Source organism: Notamacropus eugenii, chromosome 1 (assembly GCF_028372415.1).
Source record: "Notamacropus eugenii isolate mMacEug1 chromosome 1, mMacEug1.pri_v2, whole genome shotgun sequence".
NCBI classification, from domain to species: domain Eukaryota; kingdom Metazoa; phylum Chordata; class Mammalia; order Diprotodontia; family Macropodidae; genus Notamacropus; species Notamacropus eugenii.
The window spans coordinates 199,076,787-199,095,696 of record NC_092872.1 but is presented as its reverse complement, the minus strand read 5'-3'; the positions used below and the strand labels follow the sequence as shown (position 1 = coordinate 199,095,696).

General features: G+C 35.2%; 1 protein-coding gene and 2 non-coding genes across 3 annotated transcripts in view; all 3 read left to right on the top strand.

Moving 5' to 3' along the window:
• Positions 1-18,910, top strand: part of EIF3A (eukaryotic translation initiation factor 3 subunit A) — a 38,028-nt gene that overhangs the window by 8,839 nt on the left and 10,279 nt on the right. Inside the window, exons 2-14 of the mRNA XM_072623904.1 lie at positions 2,221-2,411; positions 2,623-2,759; positions 4,825-4,988; positions 6,843-7,042; positions 7,357-7,565; positions 8,657-8,828; positions 12,889-12,993; positions 13,434-13,532; positions 14,206-14,322; positions 14,780-14,965; positions 16,984-17,331; positions 17,617-17,721; positions 17,812-17,925. Coding sequence (XP_072480005.1) covers positions 2,221-2,411; positions 2,623-2,759; positions 4,825-4,988; positions 6,843-7,042; positions 7,357-7,565; positions 8,657-8,828; positions 12,889-12,993; positions 13,434-13,532; positions 14,206-14,322; positions 14,780-14,965; positions 16,984-17,331; positions 17,617-17,721; positions 17,812-17,925 — 2,147 coding nt within the window. The remainder of the gene's footprint in view (positions 1-2,220; positions 2,412-2,622; positions 2,760-4,824; positions 4,989-6,842; positions 7,043-7,356; positions 7,566-8,656; positions 8,829-12,888; positions 12,994-13,433; positions 13,533-14,205; positions 14,323-14,779; positions 14,966-16,983; positions 17,332-17,616; positions 17,722-17,811; positions 17,926-18,910) is intronic.
• LOC140521866 (small nucleolar RNA SNORA19) lies at positions 9,687-9,816 on the top strand. The gene has a single exon (XR_011973145.1). It is a non-coding gene; the product is annotated as a small nucleolar RNA SNORA19 (small nucleolar RNA).
• LOC140521865 (small nucleolar RNA SNORA19) lies at positions 13,927-14,057 on the top strand. Its single transcript, XR_011973144.1, has one exon. It is a non-coding gene; the product is annotated as a small nucleolar RNA SNORA19 (small nucleolar RNA).

Sequence of the window (18,910 nt, the reverse complement as noted above, 5' to 3'; positions counted from 1 at the left end):
TCATTTTAAACCAAGTACTTTGAAAAAAGTTGCCATTTTTCACTACGACACCTTTGAGTTCATTCAATCCATATCTACCCTCCAATCAAAATCTGGTAGTTGTATAGACTTTCAGGGCACTCCCTTTTCTTTAAAGAGATTGGTGCCTGGCTCAGTGTTTGTTTTCTTATCAACAACTTCCCTCATACATATTGATGCACCTCAAAGATCCTAACATCCCAGTTCCTCAACTTTTTTATGATCTGACTCCTTCAATCCATATCCTAAATACAGAAATGATCATACTATCCTTTCTATTACTCACAAATGTACTTCTACCATGAACTTTGAAATTTCCTTATCTGATCGCAATCTATTGATATTCTACCTCCCTCTGCTCTGCAACCACTAAGTCTATTCTTTGCCCTTATGATCACCAGGCCCTTGACCTTTTAGCTCTTTTCCAGGCCATCACCTGTGGACTCGTTATATTTACCCTCTTTTCCATCTTGATCCTTGAGTGAACCAGAGCTTTGGGATGGTAGCAAGAATGATGGAGCAACTGAGGGTTTTTTGAAAGTGAGGGAGATGTGAGAATGTGGTAATAGTGAAGCAGTGAGAAGATAGAGAGAGATTGAAGATAAATGAGAGAATGAATAAGGTAGAGGATACAGTCAGAGAAGTTGAGAGAGAAGGGGAAAAGTTGTGCTTGTAGGTTGCCTTGGTTTTCATTGCTAAAAACTAATTAGAAAAATATTTCTTCTATACCATTTTAAGAACACTCACTTTTAGCACAAGCTTAACAAAGTTAGTATTAAATTACATAGCAACTTTGCTACTATGACTTTGGAGTAAATTTATTACTCACTTCAGCAAGTTATTGAACACCCACCAGCCAGTTCAACTCTTCATTGTCCTCTTGAGTCCCTTGCCACCTTATCCTGTCATCCATTTCAGCCTGCTAAGCTTTAGCCCCTTGGACTACACTCATATGATCCGATACCTTTGCTTCTTTCTATTCATGCTGCTGGATGAAACTAGAGAAAATCATGAAACTGAACTGATTGGATCCCTTACAAATTTGTTACATAATCCCAATCAGACTCTTAATTGTAGCAAGGCAGTCCTTTTATTATACTTCTCTAATTCACAATCCCACTCACCAGTAGCTTTTTCCAAATTTCTTTCAAAATTCCCAAGACTCTCATCTGCTTAGCTAGGAACTTTGCCTCATATTTCAGTGAAGAAATTAAGGCCATTTGTTGAAGGCCCCCCTTTTCTCCCCTATTCATCTGACATCACCCATATGTTTTCTCCTATTATATGCTTTTGCTTTTATCTCCTACTGTCTTAAAACTTAGAAGAAGGAATTTTTGAGAATAAACTTTATTATAAAATTAGGAAGAGATGTTTTATATTTTACCCTTGATAAAACCATAAATAATGAATGGAAAGGACTAAAATCCAGACTTCCTGATACCTGCATACAAGTCTGAATTCTTCTACTATGCCTCTTTCATTATTATGAGCAAGCCAAGGTATACACTTAGTTTAAGGGATCGGATAATACCCACTTTTTCCTGATTTAAAAATTTTCAGGAGGTCTTTGTCCTCTAATGGGGTTGTTTTTTTTTTTTTAAAGATATTGCTTTGATTTAGATATACATACTACATCTTTGTCCTAACTTCATAATCATATATCTGAACTGTTTGGATAGTTAGTAATTGACATTTGCATAGCATTTAACTTTTGTAATATGCTTTTAAATACATGATCTCATTTGAACCTCACAATGCTGCAGAGTTTACTATCACCATTTTCCCTTTCAGGAAACTGAGTCTCTGACAGGCTAAATGCTTACCCCTGGTTCCATAGGTAGTAATGAGGAGCAGGCTTTGCAGCTGTTTTTTTCTTGATGGCAGGACCAGCTTTTTTTATCTACTATAACCTGCACTTCAGAGTCACTTTCTGATTGGTAACAAGTTCAGAAGTGGTTTTTAAAAAATGAATACTTAAGAGGATGGGAGTGGGTACAGGTGTGAAAGGTTTTATATCCTGTCAAATCTCATTCATTGTCACCCTCTTTGACTTCCTGAGAAAGGAGGGTTCATGGGTTGGGAGCTCTGAATGTATCTAAAAATGACTGATGTTAAAAAGAAAAGAATCAATAAATCTTTTAAAATGAAGTTTGGAATTTGATGTTTATGTAACTGATTCTGATCTTCTGAATTAACTTTCAGAATTTCTTGAAGTTGGCAAGAAGCAACCTGCCCTTGATGTTCTCTACGATGTTATGAAAAGTAAAAAACATCGGACATGGCAAAAAATACATGAGCCTATTATGCTGAAATACCTGGAACTGTGTGTGGACCTCCGTAAAAGTCACCTGGCTAAGGAAGGATTATATCAGTATAAAAATATTTGTCAGCAGGTAAGACTTGTGAAAGGCAGGTACTTTACTATTCATTCATAAGAATTTTTATACTCTCTTAGTGATTTGCAGGAGTTTGCTTTTTCTTAAAATTTGCAATTGCTGTCACTCAGCATGAGCCTGTGCTTTATAATTATTATTAATTTTAGAATTTGTGTTTCAGAAGTATTGTGAAACTAATTTCATTTGCTCTGGCTATGCATACCTGTAGGTGAACATCAAATCCTTAGAGGATGTAGTTAGGGCGTACTTGAAGTTGGCTGAAGAAAAAACTGAAGCTGCTAAGGAAGAATCACAACAAATGGTCTTAGATATAGAAGATTTGGATAATATTCAAACTCCTGAGAGGTGAGTGCCATTGACTAATACTGAACCAAGTGACAACCGCTGGCCATCCTTCCCCTCCTTGTCACCCGTTTGCACAGTACCCACATAACAGAGGCCAGGTTTCTTTATGAAGTTTTGTTTAAAAAAACAAAACAAATCCCCAAACAACAAAACCTTTGTACATAGTACTTAATATCTGAGAGTACTGAAGACTGAACATTACAAATGTAGAATAAGCCTTTGTAGATAAGACTAATGCAGGCCTGTGCCATTTTAGCTACACATTCCTCTTATTCTATCATCAAGCTAGGGAAAAAAATCTGGCCAGCATGAAAGCTATTTGTCACATAATCAGTGTCACTTTTTGGCATGTGCATTTGTGTAATTTAAGTATCCACATTTTATACAGTTAACTTTCCTATTCTCCCAGGTCAGACTTTTTGAAGAGGAAAGATTGAGGCCGCCTCACTGTACCCAAAATGTCATTAATAGATCTATTTCAAGGAAATTTGCTAGTGGAAAGCTCTAGTGAAATATTGCTAAGTTTTGATGAAGACAAAGAAGGGATGCTTATCAGTTTTCTCATGTTACTTATCTAAGACTTGATATGGATAATAGAATCCACTAAAGATCTCAATAGGCTAGGATGTTGGGCTGAATTTGATAAGAAAAAATTTAATATGGACCAATGTAAAGACTTGGGTTGAAGAAATAACTAGCACAAATGTAGGATTGAGGAGAGATTTATTTAAGGATGACAGTTTATGTGACTGGGAAAAGATTTGGGGTTTTTTAGTAGATTGAAAGGGCACTGCAAATTTAGTATGATTTTTACAGTCAAAATAGTTAAGGGCCATCTTAGGCTCCAATAAAAGAGGCATATTCTCAAGAAAAAAGGAGGTGACAGTGCTGCCATATTCTCCCCTGAGACTGTATTGAGAGTACAGTTATCTTTTCCATATTGTGTTTTTTGCTTGTTGCAGTTTTAATATATCACAGATTGGCACAAGAAATTAAATGGGAATTTTTTGGGAGCTTTGCAGAAGATACACAAAGGCCAGTAGATGACACAGAAAACATTTAGAAACTCAGAAATGCATAAAATATATGTTGGTACTATAAATACCCAATAAAAGAAACAATTCAGACTTCTTAAAAGAAAAAGAAACAATTCAGACTTCTCTGGTACAAAGGGAGGACCAACAATTTTTATGCAAATTTTCTAGATAATGGGGTGTATGCCCCTAACAGCCATGATGTGGAAGGGATAAGTGTTTTGTGTTCAGCTTTGGGAGCTTCTTAGGAAGGACAAACTGGAGTGTGTTCTGAGAAAGGTAATTGGGAACTTGCCCACTTGAGATTTGGTTGAAAGAACTGTGTGCAGATATTTAGCCTAAGGGAGAAGTCATAGGTAGGTATGATAGCTAGATTTAAGTATTCGAACCTTTGTTGTTTGGAAGGGTAATAAAATTTCTTCTTTGCCCCAGATGGCAGAATTAGGGAATTAAGAAAGAAGCAGATTTTGACCCTGATAGAAGGGGGAAGTTCCTACTTATCAGATGTGCCCCAGAAGGAAACGGTTTCTTTTGGTTCCCAATTCCTAGAGTTATTCGAGGTTGGATTTGTCAGGGATGTTGTAGCACGGATTTCTTTTTGGGTCCAGGTTGAACTAGGTGATCTTTGAGGTACTTTCCAATCGTAAGGGTCAGTGATTCTAAACTACATTGTGACCAATATGGTAAGATTTTAGTAATAGACATTTATTTTTCCTATGAATAAAAAAAATTACCGTAAGAGACATACACAGGTAATAAAATCTGAAAATATAATTTATTTCGGCTCTCAAGTGTTTGAGCTGCTTATTTAATTTGTATTGCCAATGGTTGGAAAATATTCTGATCTTTGTACTAGTATATTGGTTAAGATTAGGAGTAAATGTTTTTCATAACTAACAGAAGCATAGCTTTCTATGATTGATTTATACCATTATGTCTTCTTTTAATGGCAGTCATTGATGATTTTAGTTTTTTGATTCAGATAGTGATGTGAAAAATTGTTTACACTCAGTATTTCTTCCCACTTGTAGTGTTCTCCTAAGTGCTGTAAGTGGCGAAGATACTCAGGATCGTACTGACAGATTACTTTTAACTCCCTGGGTTAAATTTCTTTGGGAATCATATCGACAGTGTTTGGACCTTCTACGAAATAACTCTAGAGTAGAGCGTCTCTACCATGATATCGCCCAGCAAGGTAAAATAAAGACATAGAATGTGGATGAAGGGACTTGAAAATTTTATTTTAAACTATATTATCTTACAGATAATTTTGAATTTCAAATGATTAAACTCCTTATCTTGAAAGTGGCCTAATTAGTTACATTTGTTTGCTGGTCTTTTAAGCTGTAATGAAAAATGACTGGTATAAATTTATTTTGAAGTGTAAGGATTAGATTGAGCTGAGTTTAGATAAATTTATGGCTGAAAATGTTGTACATAAGAGTAGGGTCTTTAAGAAAATGTGCTGATAAATGTTTAGAAAACAAAGTAGTCCTGAGAAGCTGCTAAAACATTTCATTTTATCTAACATGGTGGATTTTCTTGGTACCTGAATCTTAGCTTCTTAAAAGGCAGAAATTTATTTTATACATTTTATAGTGGAATCCTAAAAATACTATATACTTAAAGTTTATTAAATTCTACATAACCTTGCTGTGATCATTATAAACGTTATTTATGTGCTGTGCAGTGAAAATCTCAAGCTTTGTGAGATGTGTAGGATTATTTGCTGTCTTACTGCCCCTTTTAGTTTATCAGTGTTTTATGTAGCTATAATACACTGCCTTTTATCTATGCTTGACCAGATGTCAAAAGGTGACCCTAACTTTCCTACAGAGTGCAGAGCAAGGAATTTGGGCAGCTATTTTCCACTCAGAAACATTTTCCCACCTTGAGCTTCACTAGAACATGACTAGACTTGCTGCAAGTTTTGCCTTTAGATAAGTAGGTTGTTACTTCCTTACTAAACTTTAGTATGGCAGCCCTTGGGAATAATGTTTATTATGCACCATACCATAATGTACTGCTTCTTCTGTCAGTAAGTTTTTGTTAAAATTATTATTTTCAAAACCAGGACTGTAAAGTTAAAACTATTCTTCATAGTAAATGAACTTGTATAAATCTTATTTTATTTACTTAGTAACTCTTACTTGGCACTTTATTGATAATGAATTTCATTAAATCAGTGTTTTGCTTTGACTTAAACATTCATGATAAGCCTAATGCTTATTAATAAGTTCTGCTTGTGAGTGAGCTACATAGGAAAACATGTAGTACATCGCAGATATATATCTTGTTGCTTATGTAATTGTGAATTATGTTTTTCAGTTATTGACTTATATGATAGGCTGTTAGAGCTAAATTGTAACTTTGACTCAAACCACATTGAACCATATATTTTTCTTAAGATTATTGATACTAACCTCCATTGAGATGAGAAATACTATCATTTCACTTGCTTACATTAATTTTGGCCTTTATATGAAATATTTGCATTTTTTAAGGTATTTGAGAAAATAAGTTATAATTTTAAAAACCGTGGCACTGTTTTATTACTGTGTACTTAAATAACTTTTGAATTATATTTAAAAGGAGCAAGAAATTTATATTTCCATGTGCTCAATTAAATACTAGTGTTCCTGAACATGTAGTTTTTGTGAAAATGAAATTACAATGCTTGCATGATGTTAGTTGAATGATATATTCTCTATTGGTAATTCTCTGTTATTGAATTATAACCTATTGAGAGTAGAAAATTTTATTTTTCATAGACTTCAAAACTAGGAAGCTTGACAATTAGCTTTTAATTATAGATATCTCTTTTGAAAGATCTTGTTTTGGAATTTGATTAACTAAGTATTTTCTAGAGGTTTGGGATACCTTAAAGCATGATAGCTGATGATGGTGATGACTTTGGTGCCAAGACAGTTGTGATAACTTGATATATCTCTTAGATATAATTAAGCCTCCTCAAATGTTGGTAAAATTCATCCTGCAAAACTTGTGAGCTATGGAAAAATATTAATAAATTTAACATTTCTATCCATAGCCTTCAAATTTTGCCTCCAGTATACTCGTAAGGCTGAGTTCCGTAAGCTGTGTGACAATTTAAGGATGCACTTGTCACAGATCCAACGCCACCACAACCAAAGTACAGCAATCAATCTTAATAATCCTGAGAGCCAGTCTATGCATCTGGAAACGAGGCTTGTACAATTGGACAGTGCTATTAGTATGGAACTGTGGCAGGTATGCTTTTGATCAAAAACTCTAAGTCTTCATAGTAACTGAACCTGTTTAGATCTTATTTTGTTTACTTAGTGAGTGAATCTTACTGGGCACTTTATTGATAATGCATTCCATTTGACTTAATCATACATGAAGAACATCATCTACAGAGTATTCTAATGCTTATTAGCTTTGCATGTGAGTGAGCCCCATTTGAAAACATGTAGTACATCTGAGATATATAACATGTTACTTGTACATGTGTATTTTTTAGTCATTGAGTCGTGTGTTGTGTTTTATGCATGCTGAATTTGAGGTTTATCTTGATTTTTCAGGAAGCATTCAAAGCAGTAGAAGACATTCATGGCTTATTTTCATTATCTAAAAAGCCACCTAAGCCTCAGCTGATGGCAAATTACTATAACAAAGTTTCAACTGTGTTCTGGAAGTCTGGGAATGCTCTTTTTCATGCATCCACTCTCCACCGACTTTACCATCTGTCTAGAGAAATGAGAAAGAATCTTACCCAAGAAGAGATGCAGAGGTAAAGTGAGAGTTAATTTGTTTAAACTTTCCTAATTTGTTTGAATGTTCGTATTTTAGGATTGAGAGTGCATTATTCATAATGAACTGAGTCCTATTTAAACATAAACACAGCCTTTCATCTGAGTGTTTTTACCTTTCAAAGAATATTCTTTGATATTTTGAATTTGACAAGATAAGGGAAACTCTGAAGAATTTCTTTAGAAAGGAGAACTGCTCTCACTACTGAGCCCTGTGTTCTCTACCACAGCTTTTCCTGATTTCCTGATAGTGCCCTGTTTTTTACTGCTTTCACTAGCATGTACAACTTCTAAGGGATTACTATATTCCCCTTAGTTTCCTAGGGCTGAGTGACCTAGTCATTTCCTATTTAGATCAACTGAGACAAAGGTTGAGTTTTTTTTAAGTTTCTTTATTAGGTACCTGAAAGCAAAGTAAAATCAAATGAATAAATTTACTGTAGAAAGGTCTGTAAAACAAAAGAAAGCCCATTCTATTTGTTGCCTCGGCCTTGTCTAAAGAATTCTGAGGGTGACCCTTAATGTTACATATCCTAGATTTTGCCTGATCCTTTTAGACTCTGTAATCTGTATCCTGTTCTCTCCTTTCCCGATTTGGTAGGGTTGAGTCCCTAGATGTTAAGATGGGGTATACGCTTTAGTTTGGAGGTGGAATTAACCACATTACCTTTTTTTTTTTTTCCTGTTATGTCACGATGCATGAAGAATTCCCTATGGATAATTACAAGCTAACTAAGTAATACATTTCACATGTTCTTGTTTACAATTCTTGATTGTGTGATGTGATAGCATCACAGATTTCTGATTTTCCTATACTAAGTGGTCTAAATTTCAGTTCTAAGTCCTTAGACAAAAATTGGAAGTTTGGCATTTCCTTTTTGTTACCTACAGAAGAATCATCTACCAGAAAAGTATCTCTTCCCCCATATATTCACTCTACAGGGTGAAACTACTTTTAAATTTGTCATAATGAAAACATTGAATTCAACTTGAATAGATTGTCAGATTAGTAATTGGGATTGCTGTGTGAATATCAAGTTAAAAGATTCTTTTGTAACTTTGTTTTCAACAGAATGTCAACTAGAGTTCTTTTAGCCACACTTTCCATTCCTATTACTCCAGAGCGTACTGATATTGCTCGGCTTCTGGATATGGACGGTATCATAGTTGAAAAGCAACGTCGCCTTGCAACACTATTAGGTCTCCAGGCTCCACCAACACGCATTGTTCTTATTAATGATATGGTAGGTAAAAATTTGAGCAGTCTGCACCCTGTAACTACCATCAAGTTTCTTTTTTATTTCTAAGGAGTAAATCCATTCAGAATCATGCTAGGATTACAAAGGGGAAAATGATTCCGCTGGTTAACTAGAAACATTTCAGAAAGCTTTGATACAAGTATAGGACAAAAGTCCCTTTTAAAATTTTGTGATTAGAGAAATTGTAAGAATTAGTTTGTAATACTTCCTAATGGATTTTGGTATTTAATAATGGCAAGGGAAATGCACAGTATCTAACAGGGCTAAAGAGTTGTGAGAGGAATTTCCTCCAGGACAGTCCTAATAGTGAATTTTAGTCCCTGGTAACTAAATGTGGTATAAATAAGTATGATGCTGTAGTTCTGACATAGGAAACATAATTTTCTTCATATCTATTAAGATTATTTACATAGTAAATGTAATTTAAGCAATCTCAAGGCAATTATCAAGTGCTAACTATGTGCCAGACACTTTGCTAAGCACTGAGATCACAGAGAGAGACAAAAATATGGACCTCAAAGAGCTCACATTCGAATAAGGGAGCCATGATATACATACAACCTATGTACAGTGAAAATGGAATGTAATAGAGGGAAGATAGTACAGGTAATTCTATGTGGGGAGAGAGCTATGGGATTGGGAAAGACTTTCTGCAGAAGGTGGAATTGAAATTGAGTTTTAAATTTAGAGGAAAAAGTGAAGAGGGCAAACATTCTAACCATGGGGAAACAGATGTAAAAAGTCCACCATTGTCCAGATTGAATATTATGTTTTTTTACGTGATTTGAATGGGTTTTTTTGGTAAATTTCCAAGCTGTCATTTTATTTTCCACAGGTATGCTTGTGCACATTTCATTGACCTGCTTTCATTGTATTGTGAGCAGTGTTATTTCTGATGTGCTATATAATTTATAGAAGGTTAATTAGCAGCATAACTTGGAATAGTACTGCTGCCAGTCCCTTTCAAACAAGTAGTAGTTTGGAGAAAAATATAATGATAAACATGAGGTGCTTTGAAAAAACTCTGAATTTCTTTTTTGTTTTTATTATTTGACCTTTTTGTCATCCTTTTAAAATGTTTATTTAAAAAAATGTTTTAGTTTTCAACATTCACATCCATAAGATTTTAAGTTCCAAATTTTTCTCCCCACTCCAAGATATCATGTAATCTGATATAGGCTCTACATATACATTCATATTAAACATATAAAATGTCTATTTTTTAAAATACGTTTTCCCACAATTACATGTAAAAAACAATTTTTAGCATTTTTAAGTTTTGAATTCCAAATTTTATCCCTCCCTGTCTGCACTCCCCTCTGCCTAAGACAGTAAGTAATCAAATATAGGTTGTAAATGTGCAGTCGTGTAAATTTTATTTCCGTATTACTCATTTTGTGGAAGAAAACGAACCAGGAAAGAAAAATAATATGCTTTGGTCTGTGTTCAGACACCTTCAGTTCGTTCTCTGGAGGTGGGTAGCATTTTTCATCATCAGTCCTTTAGGTTTGTCTTGTGTTGTTACAATATTGCTGAGAATTGCTAACTCATGTTGTTCATCATATGGTATTGCTATTACTGTTAACCATGTTCTCCTGGTTCTGTTGCTTTCGCTGTGCATCAGTTCATGTCTTTGGAGAGTTTTCTGAAATCATCCTGCTTGTCATTTCTTATAGCAATAATTCATTACAGCCATGTCCCACAACTTGTTCAACCATTCCCTAATTGATGGGTATCCTGTCATTTTCCAGTTCTTAGCCACTGCAAAAAGAGGTTCCTTAAATACTTATAAACATCTATAAGTATCTTGATTATGAAAGAATTCTGATCATTTGTGATGCTAAAGTAAAACCTATGGAGCTTTAAGGAAATTGTCAACAAAAATGACTACAGTTAGTGGATCTTCCAGAAATGCTGATGTTCTGGGTAGTCAAGATTAGGCACAATTTAGTAGAAGAGGCAATGTAAATCAAGGTGAGCGTTGTGAGAGGTCATAGGGAAAAGAGATGTCCAAGTAAGGATAACTATATGATTGGCTGTAGGAGGGCACATATCAGCCCTTTGTGGCAAAGTCACTTTTTGAAACTCTGTTCTTGCTTATCTGAGAGAAATAATTAATACTCCAAATATTACTTTCTCCTGCTTAAGAGATAGGCACTATCTGGAACCAACATACTGCAGCCTGAGAATGACATATCTTTCCTAAGAAGCCGTGTAGTCATGACCTCAAGAAAGGAGCAATGAAGGGAAGAAAAGTTAGCAACTGATTGGACAAGTCTCTTTTGAGAAGTGTTACTGTTGTTTTTGTTTGTCCTTCATTCTCAAAGAGGACCATGATGTTGGGAAGATGATGCCATGACTTGCAAATGAATTGGATATAAGTAAGGGAGGGCTGTGCAAGGTCACCAGCCTCACTTTCTCCTCCAGGGCCATCTGGGTCCAGTGACCAGATACACAACAGGATGATCAGAAATGGCCCCCCTTGGGAAGTTACTTAGCTTACAACAATCCTGAGAAGGGTTTATAGTGAAAGCCTGATAGGTACTTAACTATCAAAGAATTTTTTTTTCTAGAGAACAATTTTTAAGAGCTTCATTAAACATGGGTGGTAAACATCCCTTCCCCCCTGCCTTCCAACATGATTTTATTCAGACATTAAAGACTTTCTTTTAGAGATCCAAAAATGTGTCTCGCTTTAAGCCTTAATTTCCCTGCCACTGCACCCATTTTAATAAAGCAGTAGTGGTTTTTTCTTTCATCATGTTCCATTAATTGTTTATTCTTTTGTCACTTCAGTTTTATATTAACAAGCATAACTGGCTCTTTTCACTTGCTGTATACAGAAAATTTAGAAATATTAGTTATAGCTTTTAGGTGATTTATTTTTATCAGGATACACCTAGTATTGTTGAATACTGTACGTTTTATGTGTACTGTAATGCTAAAAGCACTAGGAAGAATAAGACTTGAACCTGATTCTTACTTTGTTCTCAAGGAACTTAGGAGGAATCTAAGATTTATGAGTATTATAGACAGATGCAATAATATGTTAGGAGAGATGGTACTTAATTGTTAGTTCAAGTTGTTTCCAGGACTTGTAGGGGACAGAGAAGTAGGAAAGAGACTTCAGGCAGAGCAAATAATTTAAAGTTGGGGACCAAGCAGGGTCTGTGTTGGACGCTGCATAGACTACTCTCACCTGTTGCATACTAAAAGTGTTGGGTAGGAATAGATTAAGAAGAACATTGCTTAAGGAGTTTAGAATTAATTCTGTATGTGGTGACGAGGGGAGATTTTGAACAGAGAAGAGATGGGTTTTTGGGATGAGTATTATAGCTTGTGTTCTTGATTGATGATTTATTGGATGTTGTTGGGCCAAGTATAGTGGCTCAGGGTGGGAGGAATAGCTCAGGGAAGCTATTGCAGTGATCAAAGCTTAAGGTAAGAAAAGGAATTAGGTGAATCCTGGAAGGCATTAATAAACGAATAACTGACAAAAAGGATGTTAAATTTTAGCAGAGCCACTAACACTTGTGACTTGAGCTAGTGTTCTAGAAGTGAATGTCAAGAAATATAAGTTTATTTATAAAGGAAGAAATTTTAAGTGGTAAAGAGAATTGTTTTTGGCTTGTTGCCTGAAGTTTGTTTCTTTTTGCTTAGACTAGCTAAGTTAAGAGTCAGTAAGCAAATATAAGCCAGAAGAGTATTGCAAAACTATTTCTTTGAATTTTTTTCAATTGTCTTAATTTGTAGTTAATTTAAATGAATGATCATTAATAGGAAATATATTTTCTGAGAGAAAAATCTCTAATTTTAAAATGGAAGTTAATGAGAAGATAACAAATTGTGAATATTGACCTATATAGTCAGCTTTTCAAGATTGCGTTCATTCTGTATAGTGAATTACAGCTGTAGATGTCTAAAACCTTTTCAGCTTTCCAGTCCTGTGAGTCTGGTTTTGGTTTACAGCCAGTATAAAGTCAATTACCTTTATATGTTAATAGTAAACTATAATGTTTATGCCTATTTTAACTGTTTACTTTAGGTTAGATTCAACGTATTACAATATGTTGTTCCAGAAGTAAAGGATCTTTATAATTGGCTGGAGGTGGAATTCAACCCACTAAAGCTCTGTGATCGGGTTACAAAGGTAAGTGTTCGTGTTGTGAAAATTTTTAGTTACATTACGAGAGTAAAGAAATAGCTGACTTGAGCCTCTTCTTTCCTGGAGTTTGGGCTAGAATTAACTGTCTGAGAAGAACAGAAACTTCTTCCCAAGAAGTATGCCATTTTAAAATGATGTTTCAGTGAACTTTGTGCAAATTTCATTGATTTTCTTGTCATTTTTTTAAAGAGAAAAGATGCTTCTCATATGCTAAATAAACTTTTGTAGGTAAATTAAAAACATGATCAATATCTAGTTTGTTCCTTCAGGAAAGATGAGCAAATTGGTATTCTTGTCAAAACTTTTAGCATTCATAAAAGTTTCCTGACATTTATTCCATGGTTTTACTGTGGTTCCATAATTACTGTATTTTCAGTATCATTTAAGGATAATATAACTGAATTTTTTGCTTAATGTCTTTGTAGGTTCTAAATTGGGTGCGAGATCAAGCTGAAAAAGAACCTGAACTGCAACAATATGTCCCACAATTGCAGAACAATACTATTCTCCGACTTCTGCAGCAGGTATAAATGCAAAATGAATATTTTATATTAGGAAGGTAAAAACATTAAGTCCAGAGTTACCTTGATATTAAATGTTATGTTTTTGGGGTGTGTTGATGGCCTTATTTTCCTTACCTTCTTTTTCCCTTGTCGTTTGTTTTTGGGCTTCCATGATTTGGTTGTTGGAGGCAGCATGATCCCTGGAATCTGGGGACCTAGGTTTGAGCCCTGGTGCTTAAAGACTTAAAAGCTGTTGGTGAATCATTTAGCTCCTCTCAGGATGTTTGCTCACCTGTGAAGCACAGATAGTTTGCTTGGAGCTACCTCCTTCATGGAGTTTGTGTGGGTAGCAAAATGGTTGGTAAACTTCGAAGCAATATGTAGATGAGTTTGTTAGTACTCTTACTGTATCCTTGTGCACATTTCATTGGCCTGCTTTCATTATTCAAGGGAGCAGTGTTATTTCTGATGTGCTATACAATTTGTAGAAGGTTAATTAGCAGCATAACTCAATATAGTAATGCTGCCAGTCTCCTTCAAACAAACATAAAACTTAGAACTAGGGGAAAAGATCCCAAACAACATTTCTTAACCTAGTTTTTCTAAAACAGGTGATAATGCAACCATAAAGGTTTCTTGTATTAATGCTTTGTAGAGTCAGAAAGGAAAAAAATAATAATGTGTTCTCATGCAGGTGGCACAAATATATCAGAGCATTGAGTTTTCCCGCCTGACTTCTCTGGTTCCTTTTGTTGATGCTTTCCAACTGGAACGTGCTATTGTAGATGCAGCCAGACACTGTGATTTGCAAGTGAGTGCTATTGGAAAAAAATAAATGGGGAAAGAAGAAAGTCATTGGAAGTATTTTATATGGTTTTACTATTACACTATTAGTATGGTAGCAATGTTATAAAGGAATCCTAAGTTGTTTCATGTAACTTAAATCATGATTTTTAAACTTAAAGTATTCTTTACCTTGTAAACCAAACCTTCTATTCATTTTACCCTTCTATCAAACAAGGATTTTTAAGGGTCTATGCTGGGTACTTCTTAAAAGCTCATGTTATAGCTAACTATGTAGAGCAAAGGCCAAAATAAGACTCTTGTTTATTTCTGCTCATTTTTTAGAATTCCTTTTAGGTTAACATTTCAGAGTTGTCATATCTGTTCAACTTAGGTTGATATTTGGGCCTCACGGTTTATAGGTTTAAGTGCCAGCTGGTTTTTAAAAACTTTTTTTTTTGCTAACAATAATTTAATTTGTAAAGGTTCGTATCGATCATACTTCAAGAACATTAAGTTTTGGATCGGATTTGAATTATTCTACTCGAGAAGATGCCCCGATTGGTCCTCACCTTCAGAGTATGCCGTCTGAGCAGATAAGGAATCAGCTGACTGCCATGTCTTCTGTGCTTGCCAAGGCACTGGAAGTTATTAAGCCTGCTCATGTTCTGGTATGTATCTTTAAACTCTCTAGGAGAACATGAACTATATATGTTACTAAAGAATAGGATTATTAACTTTATTTAAACTACTTGAGAAAGGTTCATCTGAGAGCTGTTCCAATCTCCTCCCCTTTGTAGCCCCCTCTTTTATACACCAAATTAGGGGAAAGGAAAATGCGTTCCACCCCTTTTTTCTCCTTTCTACACTAGCGTATTCCTTTTACTCTTTCTCCTCTTCAAAACTTCAGAATATCCACTCTGCCCTTTCAGGGCCTTTATTTTTCTTATTTAACTTCCTCAACACTATTTGAAGACAGATTCTTGTTTCTTCTCCCCCAAGGCAAGATTAGCATTGTGTCACAGTTCCTTTAAATTTCTAGGTTTTGGGGGGACTTGTTCAAAGTAGTTTCACAGTTTACTTGACTTTTGTCTTTTCATCAGAAATGTTGGAAATTCTTTTTATTTCATTAAAGGTCTGTTTTCTTCCTATGGGATTATATCCACCTTTGTAGGGTAATGTTCTTGGTTTAAGACTAATTTTTGTATGGTATTATCCTTCTTGGATTTTGTTTGTTTTTTAGTAAAAGATGCTGGGTCTGGAGTGATTATAACTCTGTTTTCTGGTACTTAAACTTTGCAGTATTGCAGAATTTTTCTTTGACATGAGAGCACTGGATTGGCTAAAATATTCCTGGGACTTTTCCTTGGCAGGTTTCTTTGAAGAGGTAATTGGTAGATCTGCCTTCTGGTTCTAATAAATTTTGGTAGTTTCACTTAGGATTTCTTGAAATAATAGCATCCAGGCTTTTTTATTTTCAATCATCTTTTTTTATGGAGTCTAATCTTTTGAATTTGTTGGAGTCATGATTTCTGTTTAGACTATTTTAGTTTTCAGGAGTAGGTTACTTGGGATACATTTACCACTTAATTTTCTGAGATATTCTTCCAGTTTTCTCCTTTGGAGCCTCTGTTCCATTTTTTAAAAAAATTCTTTATTTCTTCTAGGTATATATTCTTGTAGTCCTTGTGGAAAATCTATTTTTGCTTTGAGTCTCTGCAGCTATAATGAAGTTACTCTCTCTTTGAGAGATCTCTAAATTTGCGCTACTGTTTTAATGTTAATTGGTGTTTTCTTTGACTTGATTGGTGTTTTTTCTCTGGTTTACTTATCTTTCCAGCTTTGTTTCCTGTACTGGGGCTTTGTACCAGAGCCAGGACTGTTTCCCCCTTTTAGGTGGAATAATGAGACCTCCTTAGTTTCTTCCTGCATGTCCTGTGTTGACCTCTTATTCCCAAGGTTTTTAATTCCCTACCCCCATCCCTAGGTCTTCAAAATTTAAGGTGCTCTCTGGTGTTTCAGGTAAGAATGTTAGAGACCCCAGAATTCCTGAGCCTTGAAGTGTGAAAGTCACTGGGTTGATGCTGCCATACTACTCTGGTCACTGCCTATTGTGCTACAATTCCCCAGTGCTTTCAGGGTCGATATACTGGAGCTTTTTTAGGTGAGCTTTCCACTCTTGTTGCTAGTAGACACAGAGTCTTGAGTGCTCTAGGTATCTCTGGTGGTGATAGGGTGCTGCCCTGCACAGTTTCTTTATCCATGCTCTAGTGTCTTACTGGATTTCTTGACCATTATTCATTTTATGTCTACTTAACACTTGGCTAGAGTAGATATGTGGGAGTTGAGTGGTCTGCCTCCTTATAAGGCAGCTATCTTAGAAATTCCTCAGAGAAAATTAGGTAAGAGCTAAATTTTAACAGAAACGTTTTAGAAAGCTTTGAAATTTAGAAAATCCTATCAAAATCTGGAGAGAGATGTTATTGTGGTTGGAAGGCTGACCTTGGAGTTAGGCAGACCTGAGTTTAGATTCTGCCTCAAAACACTAAGTGTGGCTGGCCATTGGCAAGTCACTTGGCCTCTGTAAAACAGGGCTGATAGCACTTGTCCTACCAGGTCGTTGTTGGACTCTTTGCAGGCCTTGAAGAACTATACTGACTTCTGTTTTCTCTTATTTCTTTTATAATAGCAAGAGAAGGAAGAACAGCACCAGTTGGCTGTCACTGCTTATATTAAAAATTCAAGGAAAGAGCATCAGCGCATCCTGGCTCGCCGGCAGACCATCGAGGAGAGGAAGGAGCGTCTGGAGAGCCTGAATATTCAGCGTGAGAAGGAAGAGTTGGAGCAGCGGGAAGCAGAGCTACAGAAAGTTCGGAAAGCTGAGGAAGAGCGACTCCGCCAGGAAGCCAAGGAGAGGGAGAAAGAACGAATCTTACAGGAACATGAACAAATCAAAAAGAAAACTGTCCGTGAGCGACTTGAGCAAATTAAGAAAACTGAACTTGGTGCCAAAGCTTTCAAAGATATTGATATTGAGGTGTGTGTCTTGTAAATCAGATTTGTAGTTCTTGAGCTGATCCAATTCTTTTGATAGCAAAATTAGTAGCTAAATATTTTTTCCAGAATTTTCTTTTTTCATTTAAAAAAATGCTTTTCCGATTTTAAAGGAATAGAAATAAAATTACCTAAATACATTTGTTGTAAAAAAACAAAACAAAACTGTGAAACTCGTTGCTAAAATTGACACCTTTGCATCTGATAGAATTGTTTCTATACACATTCTTAGGTAAGTGAATAATTCATGTGTATTTATTTCTATTAGGACCTTGAAGAATTGGATCCAGATTTCATTATGGCCAAGCAGGTTGAACAACTAGAGAAAGAAAAGAAAGAACTTCAAGAACGTCTGAAAAACCAGGAGAAGAAGGTGGCAAAAGAGGAGGGGGGAGGTTACATTAATATGGCAACTTTGAAGTATTTATTTCATATATTCTACAGCAATTCTTATTTTATTTAGATTGACTACTTTGAAAGAGCAAAGCGATTAGAAGAGATACCTCTTATAAAGAGTGCCTATGAAGAACAGAGAGTCAAAGATATGGACCTTTGGGAACAGCAGGAAGAAGAAAGAGTAAGCGTTTTACACTATTGTTTTATTTTCTGCTCTTATGTAACTACGGTGTTAAGGGCCAAGGTTGCAGAACCCTGACACAACTCCAGGACAATTGCATTTCTTTATAATTCTTTAGACTTTACTACAGAAATGCTCTGAAAATACTCCTATAGAAACATTTATGTTTAAAGATCTTGGTCACCCTTTCGGTTCTAGGCTGAGGTCTCAAATGTTGGAACTTGAAAACACAGGCAACTCTGCTCTGCCTTTGCTGCCCTGGTCCATAGGCCACTTTACCTATTTATCTAAAGCCTGGGGATCATAGCCTTTCTTCATGGGCTTTTTTTTGTGGCAGTATAGTAAAGACCATGGGCCTGAAATCCCTTTTTGAATAATGCTTTTAAGTGCATAAAATAAATTAGGGTACAGTGGAAACTATTGAAATGCAACTTAGAAAATATTTTGAAAAACATTAACAACAAGTTTATGGATCCAGGTTAAGAACTCTTGCTCTAAATTGAAGCCTTTCTTTGATACTCACCAAGTATGTGAATCTTCATATTCTCTTATTCTTTTTCTCTTATTCTTTGTTTGTTTTGTTCTTAAAATATTTTTCTCTCTCTTGCTTTTGACCTTTTTTTAAAACTTATTTATCTTGGTGTTATTGAGCATTTTAAGGAGGAAAATCCAATATTCAGAATTTTTAGTCACCAGTTTGCCACATAGAAATAACCCTTTCATGGGTATTCTTCAGGTATTCATTAATCCCTTTGATCTTTTCAAAGGCAAAGTCTTCATCTGTTGACTTGTAGTTTCTACAAAGTTGGAGTGTAGCAATGTAGGACTTACTATAAATGATGTTGCCCTAATAAAATTGTGGGGATCAAGAGAATTGAAAAATAAAAGGTCCTTGATTCTTGGATACTGCAAAAATTAGCTAATAAAACCACCATAGAAGTTCTCTTAGTTTGCAGTTTGGCATTATTGTACAAACCTTTTAATT